The following is a 21,015-nucleotide window of genomic DNA, read 5'->3' as shown; positions in this document are numbered from 1 at the left end:
ATCTTCAACAAGGATGTCAAGAGTACAACCATGAGGAAAGGGCTGTCTCATCCATAAATGATACTGGGATATGCATATGCAGAAAAATTAAACACTATAGCATCATACATCAAAAATAAAAATCAATTCAAAATAGATTAAAGACTTAAATATAAAACCAGAAACTGTAAAACTACCAGAAGAAAACATAGGGGGAAAAAAGGAAAAAGTTTTCTGACGTTAAGTCTTGGGAATTGCTTTTGGAATAGGATCCCAAAAGCATAGGCTACAAAAGCAAAAAAAGGATGTGTGAGGCTGTATCAAAGTAAAAAAACTACTGCACATTAAAAGAAACAACAGAGTAAAGAGATAATCTACAGAATGGAAAAAAAATATGTGCAAACCATACATTGATGAGGAATTAATATCCAAAATATGTAAGAATTCCTAGAACTTGATAGCAAAAAAAAAAAGCCAATTTTGAAAATGGGCTAAAGACCTGAAGAGACATTTCTCAAACAATGCATATGAATGGCCAAAAGGTATAGAAAAAGGTGCTCAACATCACCCACCAGCAGGGATATGCAAATGAAAACTATAGTGAAACATCATCTCATACCTGTCAGGACAGCCATTATCAAAAAGATAAAAGATAAATACTGGAGAGGATATGAAGAAAAGAGAACCCTTGAGTTAACAGTGGTGACAATGCAAACTGGTATAGCCACTATAGAAAGCAGTATGAAGATTCCTCAAAAAATTTAAAATAGAACAACCATATGATCCAGCAGCCTCACTTCTGAGTATACACCCAAAAGAAATGAAGTCAGGATCTCAAAGAGAGATCTGCATCCCCATGTTCACTGCAGTTTTATTTACAATAGCCCAGATATGGAAACAATCCATGTTTAGTCAATGCACAAATGGATAAAGAGAATGTGACATAGATTGATAAATCTATATATAAAGAGATATAAACATTATTTAGCTTTGAAAAAACAACTTGCCATTTGTGAAAACATGAATGAATCTAGAGGATGAAATAAACCAGACACAGATACAGATGATCTCACTTAAATGTGGAATACAAAAAAGTTGAATTTGTAGACACAGAGAACAGAATGGTGGTCAACAACGGCTAGTGGGTAGAAGAAATGGGGAGATGTTGGCCAAGGGGTACAACGTTTCAGTTATGCAAAATGAGTAAGTTCTAGAGATGTAATTTACAGCATGGTGACTATAAATTAGAGTTACTAATACTATACTATAAACCTGTAACTTGCTAGAAAGAGTAGATGTTAAAGCTTTCTCATCACACACACAAAAATGGTAACTATGTGAAGTGACTGATACATTACTTAGCTTCACTGTGGTAGTAATCTCACAATATATACATATAAAAAAGTCACACTATACACCTTACAAATACACAACTTTTATACCTCAGCAAAGTTGGATTATTCCCTGGTAGCTCAGCTCAGTAAAGAATCTGCCTGCTATGCACGAGACCCCGGTTTGATCACTGGGTCGGGAAGATCCCCTGGAAAAGGGATAGGCTACCCACTCCAGTATTCTTGGGCTTCCCTGGTGGCTCAGATGGTAAAGTATCCACCTGCAATGCAGGAGACCTGGGTTCCATTTCTGGGTTGGAACAATCCCCTGGAGAAGGAAATAGCTACCCACTCCAGTATTCTTGCCTGGAGAATGCCACAAAGAGTCAACACAACTAAGTGACCCTGGTGGCTCAGTCAGTAAATGCGGGAGACGTGGCTTCCATCCCTGGTTTTGGAAGATCCCCTGGAGGACAGCACGGCAACCCACTCCAGAATTCTCAGCTGGAGAATCCCCATGAACAGAGGAACCCGGCAGGCTGCAGTTCACAGGGTCGCAAGCGTCAGACATGACTGAGCAACTAAGCACAGCACAGCAAAGTTGGATTAAAAAAAGAATTTAGGAGTTGAATGATACAATATCTGTCAACTACATTCAAGAGGTTAGGCAAAAGGGTAGTATATGCATGTGCAGAAAGATATGGAGGCGGTATAGCTAGATCTTAACAGTCAATGACTCTAGTTAATGAAGTAATCAGATACTTATTATAGTGTACTCTCAGCTTTGAGACCTGCAGCTCTTCAGCTATGACTTTAAAAATACCTCTAGGGTATACAGGAGCAGTATGTGAATACATCTATATGAAATCATTCTGTTTTCCCTATAAAGAAGCTAATTAAGCAAAAGAAAACATCACCTCACTCCCCAATTAAATTAATAAATTCCAACATAGTGAAATTTGATATTGATATTTTTAATAATTTTTAAAAATTATGAAACCATGTACTTAGCCTTCCCCTCAGTCTCTAATGCTATAACAGAAAATAGTAACAGACTGCAAGATATCTTGAGATATGTGTTTAATTAACTCTTCCTTCTTTCTTTTATTTTAGTGATTAGGTTGTTTTTAATTATCTCTGAACCTCTATTTCCCTCTCATTAAACTATAGTGCCTAAAGGACAGGGAATGTGTCATTTATTACAAATTTGTCATTTGTCTATATGAAACACAGAATCTGACCAACTAGCTATTAAATATAAGCTGAATAAATGAAAAAGAAAAACTGGACAGAACTATTTCAAATGCAGTGATTATTTCCAATTACTCTCAGTCTGGAAATTCACTTAAATGCAGTGATTTAAGTACAGAAATGTTCATCCCACTATGATTTGTAATATTAACATTTTAAAAATAAACACATAACATTAGGAAAAGAAAAACAAATATATCCATATAATGCACTTTAATACAGTCATTAATAATGGTATCAAAGCACATTTATTGGCTTAAGGAAATTTAAAAGAAAGAACACTGCAAATTAGATATATGATATTATGTTTAAAAATGTATTAAAATGCAATAAAAGGAAACTAGAATAATTCCTTATAAAACTGGATTATGATCTTTTTTCTCTTTCTTCATATACCTCCTATAACTTAAAAATCTTCTGGAAGTAGGAAGCATTATTCTTACAACTAAAAAACTTTAAGAAAAAGAAAAATTTATTTAACCATCTTTTCCAAAACTACCTTGTTTCCTATGACATTCCAATGTCCCACTGCAATGTCTAGTCTCCTGTAGAATCTTTAATTTTCATAACCCTATTAATTATAAATCTTTTCATATACAAAGTGTTTAATAATTGAAAAAATTAAAATATGAATTTAAGAAAAAATTCACTATCAAATTCCAGAACAACAGAAGGATACCATATAGTACCCAAGCTAGAGATTCAGATATTATATAAACTCTAGAATTAGAACTTTCAAATATCTTGGTTTAAATGAGGGCTCTAAAACGCCTATCCTACTCAAACTTTTCCAGAAAATTGCAGAGGAAGGTAAACTTCCAAACTCATTCTATGAGGCCACCATCACCCTAATACCAAAACCTGACAAAGATGTCACAAAAAAAGAAAACTACAGGCCAATATCACTGATGAACATAGATGCAAAAATCCTCAACAAAATTCTAGCTATCAGAATCCAACAACACATTAAAAAGATCATACACCATGACCAAGTGGGCTTTATCCCAGGGATGCAAGGATTCTTCAATATCCACAAATCAATCAATGTAATTCACCACATTAACAAATTGAAAAATAAAAACCATATGATTATCTCAATAGATGCAGAGAAGGCCTTTGACAAAATTCAACATCCATCTATGATAAAAACTCTCCAGAAAGCAGGAATAGAAGGAACATACCTCAACATAATAAAAGCTATATATGACAAACCCACAGCAAACATTATCCTCAATGGTGAAAAATTGAAAGCATTTCCCCTAAAGTCAGGAACAAGACAAGGGTGTCCACTTTCACTGCTACTATTCAACATAGTTCTGGAAGTTTTGGCCACAGCAATCAGAGCAGAAAAAGAAATAAAAGGAATCCAAATTGGAAAAGAAGTAAAACTCTCACTGTTTGCAGATGACATGATCCTCTACATGGAAAACCCTAAAGACTCCACCAGAAAATTACTAGAGCTCATCAATGAATATAGTAAAGTTGCAGGATATAAAATCAATACACAGAAATCCCTTGCATTCCTATACACTAATAATGAGAAAGTAGAAAAAGAAATTAAGGAAACAATTCCATTCACCATTGCAACGAAAAGAATAAAATACTTAGGAATATATCTACCCAAAGAAACTAAAGACCTATATATAGAAAACTATAAAACACTGATGAAAGAAATCAAAGAGGACACTAATAGATGGAGAAATATACCATGTTCATGGATCGGAAGAATCAATATAGTGAAAATGAGTATACTACCCAAAGCAATTTACAAATTCAATGCAATCCCTATCAAGCTACCAGCCATATTTTTCACAGAACTAGAACAAATCATTTCAAGATTTGTATGGAAATACAAAAAACCTCGAATTGCCAAAGCAATCTTGAGAAAGAAGAATGGAACTGGAGGAATCAACTTGCCTGACTTCAGGCTCTACTACAAAGCCACAGTCATCAAAACAGTATGGTACTGGCACAAAGACAGACATATAGATCAATGGAACAAAATAGAAAGCCCAGAGATAAATCCACACACATATGGACACCTTATCTTTGACAAAGAAGGCAAGAATATACAATGGAGTAAAGACAATCTCTTTAACAAGTGGTGCTGGGAAAACTGGTCAACCACTTGTAAAAGAATGAAACTAGATCACTTTCTAACACCGCACACAAAAATAAACTCAAAATGGATTAAAGATCTAAATGTAAGACCAGAAACTATAAAACTCCTAGAGGAGAACATAGGCAAAACACTCTCAGACATAAATCACAGCAGGATCCTCTATGACCCACCTCCCAGAATTCTGGAAATAAAAGCAAAAATAAACAAATGGGATCTAATTAAAATTAAAAGCTTCTGCACAACAAAGGAAAATATAAGCAAGGTGAAAAGACAGCCTTCGGAATGGGAGAAAATAATAGCAAAGGAAGCAACTGACAAACAACTAATCTCAAAAATATACAAGCAACTTATGCAGCTCAACTCCAGAAAAATAAACGACCCAATCAAAAAATGGGCCAAAGAACTAAATAGACATTTCTCCAAAGAAGACATAGAGATGGCTAACAAACACATGAAAAGATGCTCAACATCACTCATTATCAGAGAAATGCAAATCAAAACCACAATGAGGTACCACTTCACACCAGTCAGAACGGCTGCGATCCAAAAATCTGCAAGCAATAAATGCTGGAGAGGGTGTGGAGAAAAGGGAACCCTCCTACACTGCTGGTGGGAATGCAAACTAGTACAGCCACTATGGAGAACAGTGTGGAGATTCCTTAAAAAATTGCGAACAGAACTACCTTATGACCCAGCAATCTCACTGCTGGGCATACACACCGAGGAAACCAGAATTGAAAGAGACACATGTACCCCAGTGTTCATCGCAGCACTGTTTATAATAGCCAGGACATGGAAACAACCTAGATGTCCATCAGCAGATGAATGGATAAGAAAGCTGTGGTACATGTACACAATGGAGTATTACTCAGCCGTTAAAAAGAATTCATTTGAATCAGTTCTGATGAGATGGATGAAACTGGAGCCGATTATACAGAGTGAAGTAAGCCAGAAAGAAAAACACCAATACAGTATACTAACACATATATATGGAATTTAGAAAGATGGCAATGACGACCCTGTATGCAAGACAGGAAAAAAGACACAGCTGTGTATAACGGACTTTTGGACTCAGAGGGAGAGGGAGAGGGTGGGATGATTTGGGAGAATGGCATTCTATCATGTATACTATCATGTAAGAATTGAATCGCCAGTCTATGTCTGACGCAGGATACAGCATGCTTGGGGCTGGTGCATGGGGATGACCCACAGAGATGTTATGGGAAGGGAGGTGGGAGTGGGGTTCATGTTTGGGAACACATGTAAGAATTAAAGATTTTAAAATTAAAAAAATAAAATTTAAAAAAAAAAGAACTTTCAAATATCTTGGTTTAAATGAGGGCTCTAAAATCTGTTACAAGCTTCCTTAGGAAAGCACAAAATTCTATTTCTCACAGAGTCGGGGTTTTTTTTAACTCCCTAGAAACATAAAGCTACATACATTATATCTCTACTTCTCTACATGTTGCTCCACATTCTTTCATAAACTGTTACCTATCACTTCTGAAGCTTAAGTCCAAACCTTTCTTGCTTCCCATGTTTTTACATTAGGAAAAAGCAGCAGCTACTCACATGGTAAGTATTTTATTGTCACAATATTTTTCACGACCGACTGAATATTTTACTTACCTTCTTCCATTAACCCTCGGATCTGCTCATCTTTCTCTTTCAAAAGGTCTGCCGTTTCACTACTATTTAATCTAGTAGCAAGTTCTTCTTTCATACTTTTGATTTCCTAATTAAAAAAAAAAAAACATGAATACCATAAAGAATTAATTTCATTCTGGGCATATTTTTCATTTTTTTCCATATTCAATTAATTGTATTTTCAGTAACAATCCATAAGTTTTGTTAACCTGAGTTTATATTACCTTGTTTAATTAAGAGCAAGTAAAGACCTTTGAAACTGACATAGAAAATCTAAATTCAGACATAAGCAGGTTTTACTATGGAAATGTAAATATGTGTAAGTTAACTTTCAACACCCTTTTTGAGTATTTCTACACATATTTTCTACAGTTGAGACATTATTTTTGGAACATTCAACTAGTATATCTCCATTTTTCACTGTATTTCTTTTCCTCACCTGATACTTAAAATGAGTATTCCTCATCCTCATACTTTAAACTATGTTGCAAAGTGAGAGGAAAAAAGCATAACTTCATAAGGTTCAATCTACTTTAATTAAGCAGAGATTTAACAGAAACATGTTATGATATTTCATCTTTTGAAACAATGGTGATATAAAGTGTCCTATGATTTAAAATTTGCTTTTCACAATGCTTTGAAACTAAACAACAGCTTAAATCAACTAACATTTACTAAGTATTTAAAGTATACTTTGTATCCATTATCATTAATCCTTACAACAGTCCCAGGAGAGAGGAATTTGTACTATTCAACTACACAAGTAAGAAAATTAAGATTAAGAAAGCTTGAGCAAACTTTGAAGGTCAGAGAGCTATAAAGAGGTAGAGTTATAACCTGAACGCAGGTCTGTGAGCCCCTAAAGCTTATGCTCTGAACTATCAACAGCACTGCTGTCCATTTTCAACTGCCAAAATTCCATCCATCAAGGTCGAGGAAGAATGTCATACCTTCCATGAAAACTTACTCAGTTCCTCTGATTAAAATTCGTCCTCCATGATACCATTTCAAAATCCTTATTCATCCACCTACTACTATATGTTTGTTGATATTATTTGTCTTTCAAACTAGGAAGGCAAACTCTTCACTTAAGGTAATTCAATTCACCTTTAAATTTACAATGGATCCTAAGCAGGGGTTTCATACATGGCAGTACACATAAAATGTATTTAAAAACTTACGACCCAAGGTTTTTCCACCTATTAACATACTGGTTTGGATCTATTTTAGATCTACAATGCAAAGTGCACTACAGAAGACAAACATTCCTTAAAATCTACTTTTTGTACTGTATTCAGATGGAATGGAGCAAGAACAAGAGTTAAGTTAGTTAAGATAATCTCAGGTTATTGTTACTGTCTGAAATGATACTAATGGAAGTCACTAATTAAATCAGCCAAGAAGACAGAAGTATATCATGTATTATTTCTTTTCTGTAAAAATATGCACAGAAAAATTATAACATTGGTGAAGAAAGGGGAAAACAAGCTTAGAAAGGCACCTAATGAGAAATGCTACTATTAACAGTTGAGATACAAGCAATAATTAGTAACCTATTGGTTACAAGAAAATATTTCTGAACTGCTCCAAATGATGAGAACTAGAACAATGGTTTCCAACCAGGAGTATTTTTGCTCCTGGGGGACATTTGGTAATATTTTCAATTTTCACAATTGAGGGGGGATTGAGATGGCGTGTGGGTAAGGCAAGACAATACTCTATCTTGTAGATATGGGCCTGGGAAGCTGGTAAACCCCCTACAATGCACAGGACAGTGCACTACAGTATAAAATCATCCAGCCCAAAATAGCAACAATGCTGAGGTGGAGAATCAATATTTTATTCTAACATTCAATGCCACTAATCATTAGGAATTTCAAGCGCAGGCGGCGGCGTTGGGCCGGCGCACTAAGCGCCGCCGACAGCTACCCCACGTCCGAAGTCAGGGACAGCGGCCCAGAGTGCCAGGCTGTGACAGCGCAGGAACGGCTGGGAGGAGCTACCCCGCGTCCAAGGTCAGGGGCAGCGGCCGGGAGGACACACCCCAAGCCCGAGGCCAGGGGCAGTGACCCTGAGGAGCCACCCCGAGCCCGAGGCCAGGGGAGGCGGCCGGGAGAAGCAACCCGAGGAGTGGTGGCTGAGCAGGCACAGGAGGGCCTAGAGGAGCTATCCCACACTGAAGATCGGAAAGGGCGAGGGTAAGGAGATAACCCTCGTCCAAGGTAACGAGCAGCGGCTGTGCTTTGCCGGAGCAGCGGTAAAGAGATACGCCAAGACCAAGGAAAGAGAAACCCAAGTAAGATGGTAGGTGTTGCAAGAGGGCATCAGAGGGCAGACACACTGAAACCATACTCACAGAAAACTAGTCAATCTACTCACACTAGGACCACAGCCTTGTCTAACTCAATGAAACCAAGCCATGCCTGCAGGGCAACCCAAGACGGGTGGGTCATGGTGGAGAGGTCTGACAGAATGTGGTCCACTGGAGAAGGGAATGGCAAGCCACTTCAGTATTCTTGCCTTGAGAATCCCACGAACAGTATGAAAAGGCAAAATGATAGGATACCGAAAGAGGAACTCCCCAGGTCAGTAGGTGCCCAATATGCTACTGGAGATCAGTGGAGAAATAACTCCAGAAAGAATGAAGGGATAGAGCCAAAGCAAAAACAATACCCAGCTGTGGATGTGACTGGTGATAGAAGCAAGATCCAATGCTGTAAAGAGCAATACTGCATAGGAACCTGGAATGTCAGGTCCATTAATCAAGGCAAATTGGAAGTGGTCAAACAAGAGATGGCAAGAGTGAACGTTGACATTCTAGGAATCAGCGAACTAAAATGGACTGGAATGGGTGAATTTAACTCAGATGACCATTATATCTACTACTGCGGGCAGGAATCCCTCAGAAGAAATGGAATAGCCATTATGGTCAACAAAAGAGTTTGAAATGCAGTACTGGGATGCAATCTCATAAACGACAGAATGATCTCTGTTCATCTCCAAGGCAAACCATTCAATATCACAGTTATCCAAGTCTATGCCCCAACCAGCAACGCTGAAGAAACTGAAGTTGAATGGTTTTATGAAGACCTACAAGTCCTTTTAGAACTAACATCCAAAAAAGATGTCCTTTTCATTATAGGGGACTGGAATGCAAAAGTAGGAAGTCAAGAAACACCTGGAGTAACAGGCAAATTTGGCCTTGGAATGCAGAATGAAGCAGGGCAAAGACTAATAGAGTTTTCCCAAGAAAATGCACTGCTCATAGCAAACACCCTCTTCCAACAACACAAGAGAAGACTCTACACAGGGACATCACCAGATGGTCAACACCAAAATCAGATTGATTATATTCTTTGCAGCCAAAGATGGAGAAGCTCTATACAGTCAACAAACACAAGACCGGGAGCTGACTGTGGCTCAGATCATGAGCTCCTTATTACCAAATTCAGACTGAAATTGAAGAAAATAGGGAAAACCACTAGACCATTCAGGTATGACCTAAATAAAATCCCTTATGATTATACAGTGGAAGTGAGAAATAGATTTAAGGGCCTAGATCTGATAGATAAGAGTGCCTGATGAACTATGGAATGAGGTTCGTGATATTGTACAGGAGACAGGAATCAGGACCATCCCCATGGAAAAGAAATGCAAAAAAGCAAAATGGCTGTTTGGGGAGGCCTTACAAATAGCTCTGAAAAGAAGAGAGGTGAAAAGCAAAGGAGAAAAGGAAAGATATAAGCATCTGAATGCAGAGTTCCCAAGAATAGCAAGAAGAGATAAGAAAGCCTTCTTCAGCGATCATTGCAAATAAATAAAGGAAAACAACAGAATGGGAAAGACTAGAGATCTCTTTAAGAAAATTAGAGATACCAAGGGAGCAAAGATGGGCTCGATAAAGGACAGAAATGGTATGGACCTAACAGAAGCAGAAGATACTAAGAAGAGGGGGCAAGAATACACGGAAGAACAGTACAAAAAAGATCTTCACGACCCAGATAATCATGACGATGTGATCACTAATCTGGAGCCAGACATCTTGGAATGTGAAGTCAAGTGGGCCTTAGAAAGCATCACTATGAACAAAGCTAGTGGAGGTGATGGAATTCCAGTTGAGCTGTTTCAAATCCTGAAAGATGATGCTGTGAAAGTGCTCCACTCAATATGCCAGCAAATTTGGAAAACTCAGCAGTGGCCACAGGACTGGAAAAGATCAGTTTTCATTCCAATTCCAAAGAAAGGCAATGCCAAAGAATGCTCAAACTACCACACAATTGCACTCATCTCACATGCTAGTAAAGTAATGCTCAAAATTCTCCAAGCCAGGCTTCAGCAATACATGAACCGTGAACTCCCTGATGTTCAAGCTGGTTTTAGAAAAGGCAGAGGAACTAGAGATCAAATTGCCAACATCTGCTGGATCATGGAAAAAGCAAGAGAGTTCCAGAAAAACATCTATTTCTGCTTTATTGACTATGCCAAAGCCTTTGACTGTGTGGATCACGACAAACTGTGGAAAATTCTGAGAGAGATGGAAATACCAGACCACCTGACCTTACTCTTGAGAAATCTGTATGCAGGTCAGGAAGCAATAGTTAGAACTGGACATGGAACAACAGACTGGTTCCAAATAGGAAAAGGAGTTCGTCAAGGCTGTATATTGTTACCCTGCTTATTTAACTTCTATGCAGAGTACATCATGAGAAACACTGGACTGGAAGAAACACAAGCTGGAATCAAGACCACCAGGAGAAATATCAATAACCTCAGATATGCAGATGACACCACCCTTATGGCAGAAAGTGAAGAGGAACTAAAAAGCCTATTGATGAAAGTGAAAGAGGAGAGCGAAAAAGTTGGCTTAAAGCTCAACATTCAGAAAACAAAGATCATGGCATCCAGTCCCATCACTTCATGAGAAATAGATGGGGAAACAGTGGAAAACAGTGTCAGACTTTAATTGTTTGGGCTCCAAAATCACTGCAGATGGTGACTGCAGCCATGAAATTAAAAGATGCTTCCTCCTTGGAAGAAAAGTTATGATCAACCTAGATAGTATATTCGAAAGCAGAGACATTACTTTGCTGACTAAGGTCCGTCTAGTCAATGCTATGGTTTTTCCCGTGGTCATGTATGGATGTGAGGGTTGGACCGTGAAGAAGGCTGAGTGCTGAAGAATTGATGCTTTTGAACTGTGGTGTTGGAGAAGACTCTTGAGAGTCCCTTGGACTGCAAGCAGATCCAACCAGTCCATTCTGAAGGAGATCAACCCTGGGATTTCTTTGGAAGGAATGATGCTAAAGCTGAAGCTCCAGTACTTTGGCCACCTCATGCGAAGAGCTGACTCACTGGAAAAGACTCTGATGCTGGGAGGGATTGGGGGCAGGAGAATGGGACGACAGAGGATGAGATGGCTGGATGGCATCACTGATTCGATGGACGTGAGTCTGAGTGAACTCCGGGAGTTGGTGATGGACAGGGAGACCTGGCATGCTGCGATTCATGGGGTCGCAAGGAGTTGGACACGACTGAGCGACTGAACTAAACTGAACTTTAACTTGGAAGAGTGCGAGTGTGTGTGGGTGTGTGTATGTTTGAAGTGGAAGTGAAAATAACAAATGAGAATAATGATAACTTTTAAAATTGATAGAGTACCATTTAGATTTAAGTGTTATTTATTTTGATGGAATTCTAATTTATAAAAATTCTAAAGATCCTTGCTACATACCTTGCAAGGACTTTATACAGAAAGTATACAAACAAATATATGCTTAATTTTTTTTTAAGTATCAAAAATCTGAAATTCTAAAGGTATTGGAAAATCTAAAATTTAAGTGTTAATATACTCCATGGATGTTAATCTTTTAATCAGTCTTTTAATCTTACTTTTTTTCCCAATACCAAAATATTATTAATGCACTCCTCAAAAATATATGTCTCTATAGAGTTAGAGTAATATTATTTTAAACTTCCATTACCTTTTTAGCAGCATCTCTCTCTTTGCAGGCTAGCTGAACTTTCTTTTCCGCTTCTGCAATTCTTTGTGTAAACTCATCTTTCAAGGAAGAAATGCTGCTGCTCTCTTCTTTCACTCTGATCATTTCACTAAATTTGAAACAATGCTAAGACTGAAAATATTTGTTTATATATTCCAAAGTTGAGTTCATTTGCCCCCCCAAAATAACAACATTCTCTTCAACATGCACCTTACTAAAATAGATTAATTTGAGGAGTATTAACTTTTAAGAAGAAAACTACCTCCTTAATTTATTTTAAAACATTTCAAAGAAAACTCATTAGAAATTGAAAATGTCACCAATATTTGATGTGCAAAAATTAGAAAAAGAGAAAGCTTGTTATTTTTGAATCTTATTGTGCCACATTTTGCTAATCACCTCCTTTAAGCAAACCAATGCAACGCTCAATATTTTTTTAAACTGTAATCTAAGTTTTCCCTAAATATACCTTTTAAATCTCTAATACTAAAAGATTATTAATAAGTAAAGCGGAAGAAGTTTTTCTGGTTTTGTTTTACAAAACACCTCTCTTCAGTGCCACTGGTAAAAAAGTAAGATAATTTGAGGAGAAAAGTAATCTCTAAGGGTAGAACTGAAATGCTATTCAATTTTCAGTAATTATAAATAGGTTAAAATATAAAATATTTCAATTTAAAAAACATACTTAAGTAATAACCAAGTGCATGGGCCACTACAAAATGTATAAAATTACTCATATTTGTAAAGTACTTACTCTTTCAGATTATCATAAGCTTCTTCTAGAAGTGCTTTTTCTTTACTAAGAGATAATAACTGAGCTTCCCTTTTATCCAGTTTCTCATTCAGAAATTCAACTGTCTGGTAAGAAGAATACACAAAAGTCCAACATTTAACATTAAAACATCATTTTTACATGCAGGTAAACACTGTAAAGGTCACCTAATCACTATAATAAATCAGCATTATTTCATGAAAAGAATTAAAAAAAAAAACAGAACACAGTGGACATAGAACAGCAAGAACTCACACACAGTGGGTAGGATGGTATAAATCAGTAGTACAACCACAAAGCTGGATAGCTGGTGGTTTGGTAAAATGCTTTGGAAAACAAGCAATATCTAGGTGAAAATCTATATAACCTTTCATGTAGAAAATTCTATTTTTAGGTGTACCTCAGAGGAGAAAACTCTTGCATAATTGTACAAGAACATTTATAGCAGTTTATAATAACAAAAATGTAGGGAAGAGTGGACATGTCCAGTAAAAGAAGAGAGGAAATTAGATGCAATCAAAAGAGATCAAAGCCTCTACTAATGTTCTCTACGTTATCTGGGTAGTGGACATACAAGTGTTTGGTTCTCCACATTATTTTTTAACCCTAATGTGTAAGCTTTTTAGCATGATACATTGCATTTAAAAAATAAAGGTAACTTTAGGGACTTCCCTGGTGGTCCAGTGGCTAAGACTCCATGTTCTCAATGCAAAGGGCCTGGGTTCGATCCCTGGCCAGGGAACTAGATCCCACATGCTGCAACTGAAGAGTCTGCATGGCACAACTAAAACCTGGCATAGTCAAATAAAATAAATAAATATTTTTTAAAAAAGTAATTTTAGAAAATCCCTAGGCACGTAAATTTAAAATCTCCAGAATATATCAGTATGCTACTGCTCCTGCTAAGTTGCTTCAGTCATGTCCGACTCTGTGCGACCCCATAGACCGAGCCCACCTGGCTCCCCCATCCCCGGGATTCTCCAGGCAAGAACTCTGAAGTGGTTTGCCATTTCCTTCTCCAATATATCAGTATAACACCAAGCAAAAAGGAAAGATCAGACTAGCTAATTCTTTAGGGCTTGCTGAAGCAGTAATACACCTGTGCATGAGGAACAGTGCCTTTTATACTAAAAAATAAAGTCCTAACCTGATTTAGGTCTAGGTGAACTTAGAAATCACTGATCTCCTAAGAATGGTTCAAAAATATCTTAATAATAAACAGTGTTGTTTCTAGGAATTCAAACTGCTATTTTAGCTGGAGCACGACATTTTGTTTGTGAAAAATATTAAACCTAGGTAACAGAATCTGGCACTTTTTGTACATTAAATAATTCAAATACATGACACTTAGAGAACATTTCTTCAAGATATCCTATATCTCAGAGGAGTCTATTAAAGATGCCAGATTAGAGTCAATTTCTATATCTAAAAACCATAGAAAAAAACAAAACTGTGACTTAATGTCAAAAAATTTACACCACTTTCCTTTTGCCTGCCAGGCTCCTCTGTCCATGGGATTCTTCAGGCAAGAATACTGGAGTGGATTGCCATGCCCTTTTCTAGGGGATCTTCCTGACCCAGGGACTGAACCCACATCTCTCGGTCTCCTGCATTGGCAAAAGGGTTCTTTACCACTAGCACCACCTGGGAAGTTTTTTTATCTACTAGGTAAAAGCAATTTGTCATTCCTAAGCAACACCTTTGATCCTTGGACATTTCTCTTTTTCATTTAAGACAGCTATCAATAGGAAACATCAGAAACAACATAAACAAGAAAACAAAATGAAGCAATTAATAACAGAAAAACATCAATGATCTGAAACCAAATTTTTTCATTTAACATCTCCCTATAAATAATATGAACATGCAAAAAATGTTTGGTGTAAGAAAAATCGTGTAACATTTAGATTTCCTTGAGCTCCTCTATCTGCAAAGGAGTTGAAGATATCTGTTTACATAAGATAGTCCTTTACAAACTAACAAAGAATATATAGCAAAAGACAATATTAAGGTGATAAGAACTCAACAGTAAAGGCCTATGACGGGAATTGTTTATGCTCAGTTATACTGAAATATCAACTTATGTTACCATAGCTGCCTTGGAGAAATTTCAAATAACGTCAATAATTCTTCATCTTTAAGATCCTTAACACCACACTTAAATGGCAAAAGGCCTGTCTTTTTTAATCAAGACAAATCATTAGGCATCACTGAACATTAAAAATAAACCAATGATTTAATCTCTGAAGAAGATATCAAAAAACCCTCTTCCATTTCTCAGAGTTACCTTGCAGACATCTTCCTTCTCAGAAGGTGCCTCTGGCTGACTTGAAGCTTCAGGCTGCTCAGCCTCCTCAGCCAGGACAGCACGTCCTTCATTTACTGATGCCAAGATATCAGGCTGTTCGCAGTTAACAGGAGTTGCACTTCGTCCACTTTCTTCCATTTCTGTTTCCTCATTGGGCATAATTAATGTTTCATTTGCTTCTGCAGGTTTTCCTTCAACAGATTCAATTGTTTTGGTCTTTGGAGTTGAAGAATTAAGTATAATAGGTACTAGAGCATATCCCTTGCCTGACAGTTCATCATCTGAATTGATTTCGCTGACACTACGGCTATCTAATGACTGTACACTAAATGAGTCTATTCTTTCAAAAGCATCAGATGAGCAGCAACTCTCAGTGAGTTTTTGGAAATCATCTAAACGATTATATTCAGGACAAGCAGATGCTGAGAGAAGCTGAAAGGATGTCTGCATCAAGTGCAGGCTTGATTTTGAATCTGTATTCTCTTGTCTAGAACTTGCTGAGCTCTCACTTATTACACTTTCATGATCTAAAACTTCAATATCACTAGTGGTAGAAGTACCTGACGAGAAGGTACTAACAGGAGGAGAAGGTGTATTGCTCTGTCGGTCTTCAGGTTTTTGTTCCTTAGGTTCCAAAGCCATGTCCTTGGTTTCTGCTGTGAGAGGCTGTGTAGACATATTAGATACATTTTCCCTATTTGTTTTCACATTCATAACACTTTCAGATATTTTCAAATGCACTGCTGGCACCTTCGTATCAGATTCTTTATTAACCGTTTCTTCGTGCTTATCCTCAGTTTTAGGTGACAGAGTACTGACTGCTGAAGTTTCCTCGGATACACATGGAGGAGAGTCCTTTACTTTTGACTCAGTGGCTTCAGTTGTTTTTGACTGTCCAGTGTGCAAGGACTCTTGTAAGGTGCTTTTCACTTCTTCTTCTGGTCGCTGTGATTTAGCTGGTGGTTTTGATACCACTGGACTCTTCTGAATGGTCTGGACATCAGTTGGAGAGAGAAAGGCACTGAAGAAATTTTCAGATTCATCTACCACAGTTCTCCGAACTGGCTTTGTAATTGCTTTAGGAGAGACTACTGGCTGACTCTGAGGTTCAGTGTTGGATTTTAACCCCCAGGTTGAAGTATCCCATCCTCCACTGACAGGGGGACTTATTCCTTTGACAAAAAAAAAAAATTAAAAAAGAAAATTTTACACACACACATATATATAAAACATGCAAATTGCAATAATTATTGTAAGTCAATATAAATACATCTTTTTAAAATTCTACAAAGTACAACCTATAATTTGTATCTGTTACACTCCTCACTTACAACATAATTAATTAGTTCATCAGTTAACTTTGGGCCATAAAGATGAAAACTGGTATGCATTTGCCCAGGAGGAACTAAGAACAAAGATGAAAGACTGGACCTGGCATATGCCAGAAACAAGTATGTTATTCCCTCCTACAACAAATTAATAAAGTAATGGTAGATGTTAATAATCCATGCCAAGTCCAAAGTACATATTATGCATCTCACAATAATAGGCAGTATATTCACTTACAGGTCACGTGGAGTCATGAAAGATAGAATCTACCTTCTATATAGATAATTTCATATTAATTTTATTCTTAGAATATCAATGATAAAGCATCATTATCAGCTAGACAGACAGTAACATTCAACACTGAACCCAAAATACTGGTGACAAACATGCTTTATCAAAGATCAAAGTAAAATAATGGAACAGTAACTTCTAAAGGACGAACTCATTTCCATCCACTTAATGACAAACTCATTTTCTGAGTCCCACTCTCCAAACCCACTTCCTGAGAAACTTTTGTTCTCTTGCTGAATTCTAAATTATGTTAATAATTAGTAGAAGTTCATATGAATTTCAGAAATATATGTTTAGAATTATTGCCTTTTTGATAAAGACAGCAGTTTACACTAGGATTTAACAAAAAAAAAAAAAAAACCCTGGGAGAAAATAACCATCTTCTGGGCAAAAAAGGTAATTGTGTCAGTCATACAAATAATATGTTACTGAAAAACCCAACGATAAACAAAAAACGGCATATTTGCTAAAATAAGCATTTCTTAAAAAAAAAAAGTCACCCATTTCTAAATTCAAAAGCAGCTGAGCAGAATTTATCACATACTGTGAACAATTAGAAATTGTTGGGCAGAGCACAAGTACCTAAAAGCTCTTAAAAGCTGTCAAGCCTGAAACTAAAGTCTATCCTAATTTAATATGACTTTGGAGGTATGTAGGAAACTTTAGCTTGGGGGTATAGTATTATATCCATTTATTCAATATAGCAGAACAGTGAAAAACAAAATTAAAGATACAAAGGAATGAGCAAAATAAAGTGCTATATTAAGTTATGTCAATGAATGACAGAACTCAAATTTGCCAATTGGAGAAAGTTTTACACAAATCGCGGGGTTATGCGATATCCACTTGTGATTGTGATTATAAATATGTGATAATCACTGGTCATCGTTTAGTGATAGCAACATAAAACACAGGTGATCAGTGAACATATATGGCATTTCACTAAAACCTGAACCTATTCTGGATAACCTATTTTTTTTTTTAATTGAAGTCACAGTACAGGATTCAAGTCCCGGGTGTCACAGAAAGAAGTATCCTTACAATTAATATTCTCTTTCAAAGTTTAGTCATTCAATATGTGGGGTAGCCTGATAAAAAGGAAGTTGAGCTACTCCCACCAAGGTCCTATGCAGTTCAGTTCAGTAGCTCAGTCGCGTCAGATTCTTTGCGACCCCATGGACTTCAGCACGCCAGGCCTTCCTGTCCATCACCAACTCCCGGAGTTTACTCAAACTCATGTCCATTGAGTCGGTGATGCCATCCAACCATCTCATCCTCTGTCGTCCCCTTCTCCTCCCTGCCTTCAATCTTTCCCAGCCTCAGGGTCTTTTCCAATAAGTCAGTTCTTCGCATCAGGTGGCCAAAGCATTGCAGTTTCAGCTTCAACATCAGTCCTTCCAATGAATATTCAGGACTGAAGTTAACAGGATGATGACATAAACACTTGCGCCAAACCATCTTAAAATGAGGTACCTCAAATTTAGGTCCTGACTTCTCAACGATGTAAAATTAGAAACCAGAAAGAAGTAGTCAGGAATAATTTATTCTTTCTCTTACAGGTTCACACTCCGAAAGAGGGGCCATCCTCACGCCACACACCAAAAGGATAAACTGTTCCTTAGACTTAGCGCCAAAAACAACTGAAGATCCCTGAAAGATGAAGCCCAAGGTCTCTGAGAAAGAGACTGGGCTCTTAGGGACTAGACTGCGCAGCAAGCCGCAAACGCCCGGCGCGCCCCCACGGACCCTCCCCCTGGTGGAGCGGCCGAGAGGAAGTGACCGCGCGTCTCGGTACCACACTCAGGGCAGCACCCGAACCCGAGGAGCCGTCTCAGGAGAGACGGTCATAACAGAGAACAGGAAGCGCTTGCAAACTCGCAGTGCTCGCGAAATGTTTGCGACTGTTCTTCCCGTCCCAGAGGACCGATTTCGATACTGGGCTCCCCCGGCGTCCGGAGAACGCAGCGCACCGGGGCTCGGGGGAGGGGGAGAGGGGGCTGTGCTCCGTGGTCTGTGGAGCGAGGGCGCGGGGCCACTCCCGCGGAATCGGGTCCCCGTCAGCCCCCAACCCAGGGCCACAAGAAAGGAGGGACCCTGGGGCTGGGTTTTCCCTAGGGACCCCAGCAAAGCTCAACTGAGAGGCCAAAGCAGCGTTCGGGGCCGTGCTGGGGGCGAGGACGCTCAGGAGTCCGTCGCTCAGCGACAGGCAGGGGCCAGGCCTCCCGCCCCCCGCTTCACCTGTTGGCCTCTTGAGAGACGCCCAGGGGATAGAGGGACGCCGCCGCTCGCGCCCTTACCTGGCTCTCCGTACGGAATGGTCTCGGCCCAAGCGCTCGGCTCCTCTTCCTGGATGTCCAGGACCCTGTCGATGGACTTCTGGGCCTGAGACAGGGCCTGCTTGGCGAAGCTGGAGAGCTGGGAGGCGTTGAACCAACTCATCTCCCCTCCTCAACCGCCAGGCAGCGGCAGCACCAAGCGGGAAGGCCAAGGGACAGGCCGACGGTCGGGGGCCCGGGGGAGGGTGCACGGAGAGCCTCGCCTGCTTCTCCACTCGGCGAGCCCTGTCAGTGGGAAACCATGACCCCGAAGATCTCCCCCGAGCCCGAGATGTTACCCGCGGCGCTTCCCACACAGCTGAGACGACAGATCCAACTGCGCAGGCGCTAGCTGCTTCCACGTACACAACCGGCAACTCCGGGAGCCCGGAGTTCCGCCGATAGACGGAAGACCTGAAGAACGTTGACGTCACTTCCGGGGACGCAGGCTCGCCTATAGTTACCGAAGAACGCGGAACGCTTCGTATTGGAACTGGTTCCAGGCGTACCACAAAATTTCTTCGCCTCGGAATAAACTCTGAGGCTAAACCAGCAGAGACCGATTCCTTACGGAGGAATAGGAAGGTTTTCAAGTGGGTTCCTTCCTGGAAAACAGCCCTCGTACTAAGAGCTAGCGCATTGCCATTAATAAAAATAGGGAAGTTGGCTCTTGCATTTCTCTTATAGCCTTCTCTCAAATATTTAATCAGTTGTGTTCGGCCTCAAAGAGGAACTTTGGGTTTGAGTTTGTCTAAAAATAGTGCGCATCATATAAAAGACCTACCTGATCCGAGAAACTAAAAAGCCATCTTCCACAAGGAGGAATTAGAACAAGACAATCTCCTCCTCACAATACAGGTCGACTCTCAGCTACAGTTGAAACAAACTAGCATTAAGACTAGTACTCTATACAGTGCATATTATTTAAAACACACCTTTTTTGCATGTGCTCATCAAACAAATTGCCGGCCTTCCTAATCTAGTCAGCAGCTGTTAGGTTTGGCCACCATGTTAAAATTCTATCAACATTTAAAAGGTTTCATACAAAAACCCAAACTTCCAGCTGATTTTGAAAAATACGTACACCAACATGCAACAGTCAGCTGGAGCAGTTGCCCCTTTTGACAAATATTTTTCACTCCAGGATGTCACAGTCCCCACTATTCTAATTACACTCTCCCACTCTCACCTGTTTTTGCCTAATGAGTATTTTACCCCACTGCAAGGAAACATGCCATAAATGAATTATTTTTATTTATTTTTTAGCCAGATTTAAACTCTGCCCGTGAGAAGTTATGATCTTCTGATAATTTTATCTAACTTCTGTAAAAATGTGCATAATGAAACCTTTACAATTCAGTAATGTATAACCTGAGGAAGTGTCAGGTTAGACTTGGAATCCCTTCCAAGACCTCTAACTGTGTAGTCTGAGGCGAATGACCTAAATTTCTAAATCTATTCAGCTCTCAGATGAAGATACTATCACGTTCTCACAAGGCTACCTGCACAAGAATTACTGTTGTACCTGAATACAGCACCTGTAAGCTGAATCTGTATATAGCACCTGTAAACTCAACGTGTAACTTTTTAAGGAGATCGTATGAATTTATACCATGTTTTTATAATGAAACAAATTACTTGTCAATATAGAACTAGAAAGAATAAAAATAA

General features: G+C 38.7%; 1 protein-coding gene across 2 annotated transcripts in view; it reads right to left on the bottom strand.

The window, feature by feature from the left end:
• Positions 1 to 19,468, bottom strand: part of TMF1 (TATA element modulatory factor 1) — a 37,518-nt gene extending 18,050 nt beyond the window's left edge. Inside the window, exons 1-5 of one of the 2 annotated variants that reach the window (XM_068982150.1) lie at positions 19,327 to 19,468; positions 15,381 to 16,581; positions 13,084 to 13,188; positions 12,312 to 12,438; positions 6,313 to 6,418 (exon numbers count right to left, since the gene is read on the bottom strand). In XM_068982150.1, coding sequence (XP_068838251.1) covers positions 6,313 to 6,418; positions 12,312 to 12,438; positions 13,084 to 13,188; positions 15,381 to 16,581; positions 19,327 to 19,468 — 1,681 coding nt within the window. The remainder of the gene's footprint in view (positions 1 to 6,312; positions 6,419 to 12,311; positions 12,439 to 13,083; positions 13,189 to 15,380; positions 16,582 to 19,326) is intronic. The other variant, XM_068982149.1, reaches the window with a different exon arrangement.
• Between the last annotated feature and the right edge of the window lie 1,547 nt (positions 19,469 to 21,015).

This window comes from Capricornis sumatraensis, chromosome 10 (assembly GCF_032405125.1).
Source record: "Capricornis sumatraensis isolate serow.1 chromosome 10, serow.2, whole genome shotgun sequence".
Lineage (NCBI taxonomy): Eukaryota > Metazoa > Chordata > Mammalia > Artiodactyla > Bovidae > Capricornis > Capricornis sumatraensis.
Note: the sequence above shows the minus strand (reverse complement) of the source record. Positions and strands in the feature narration are given on the sequence as shown.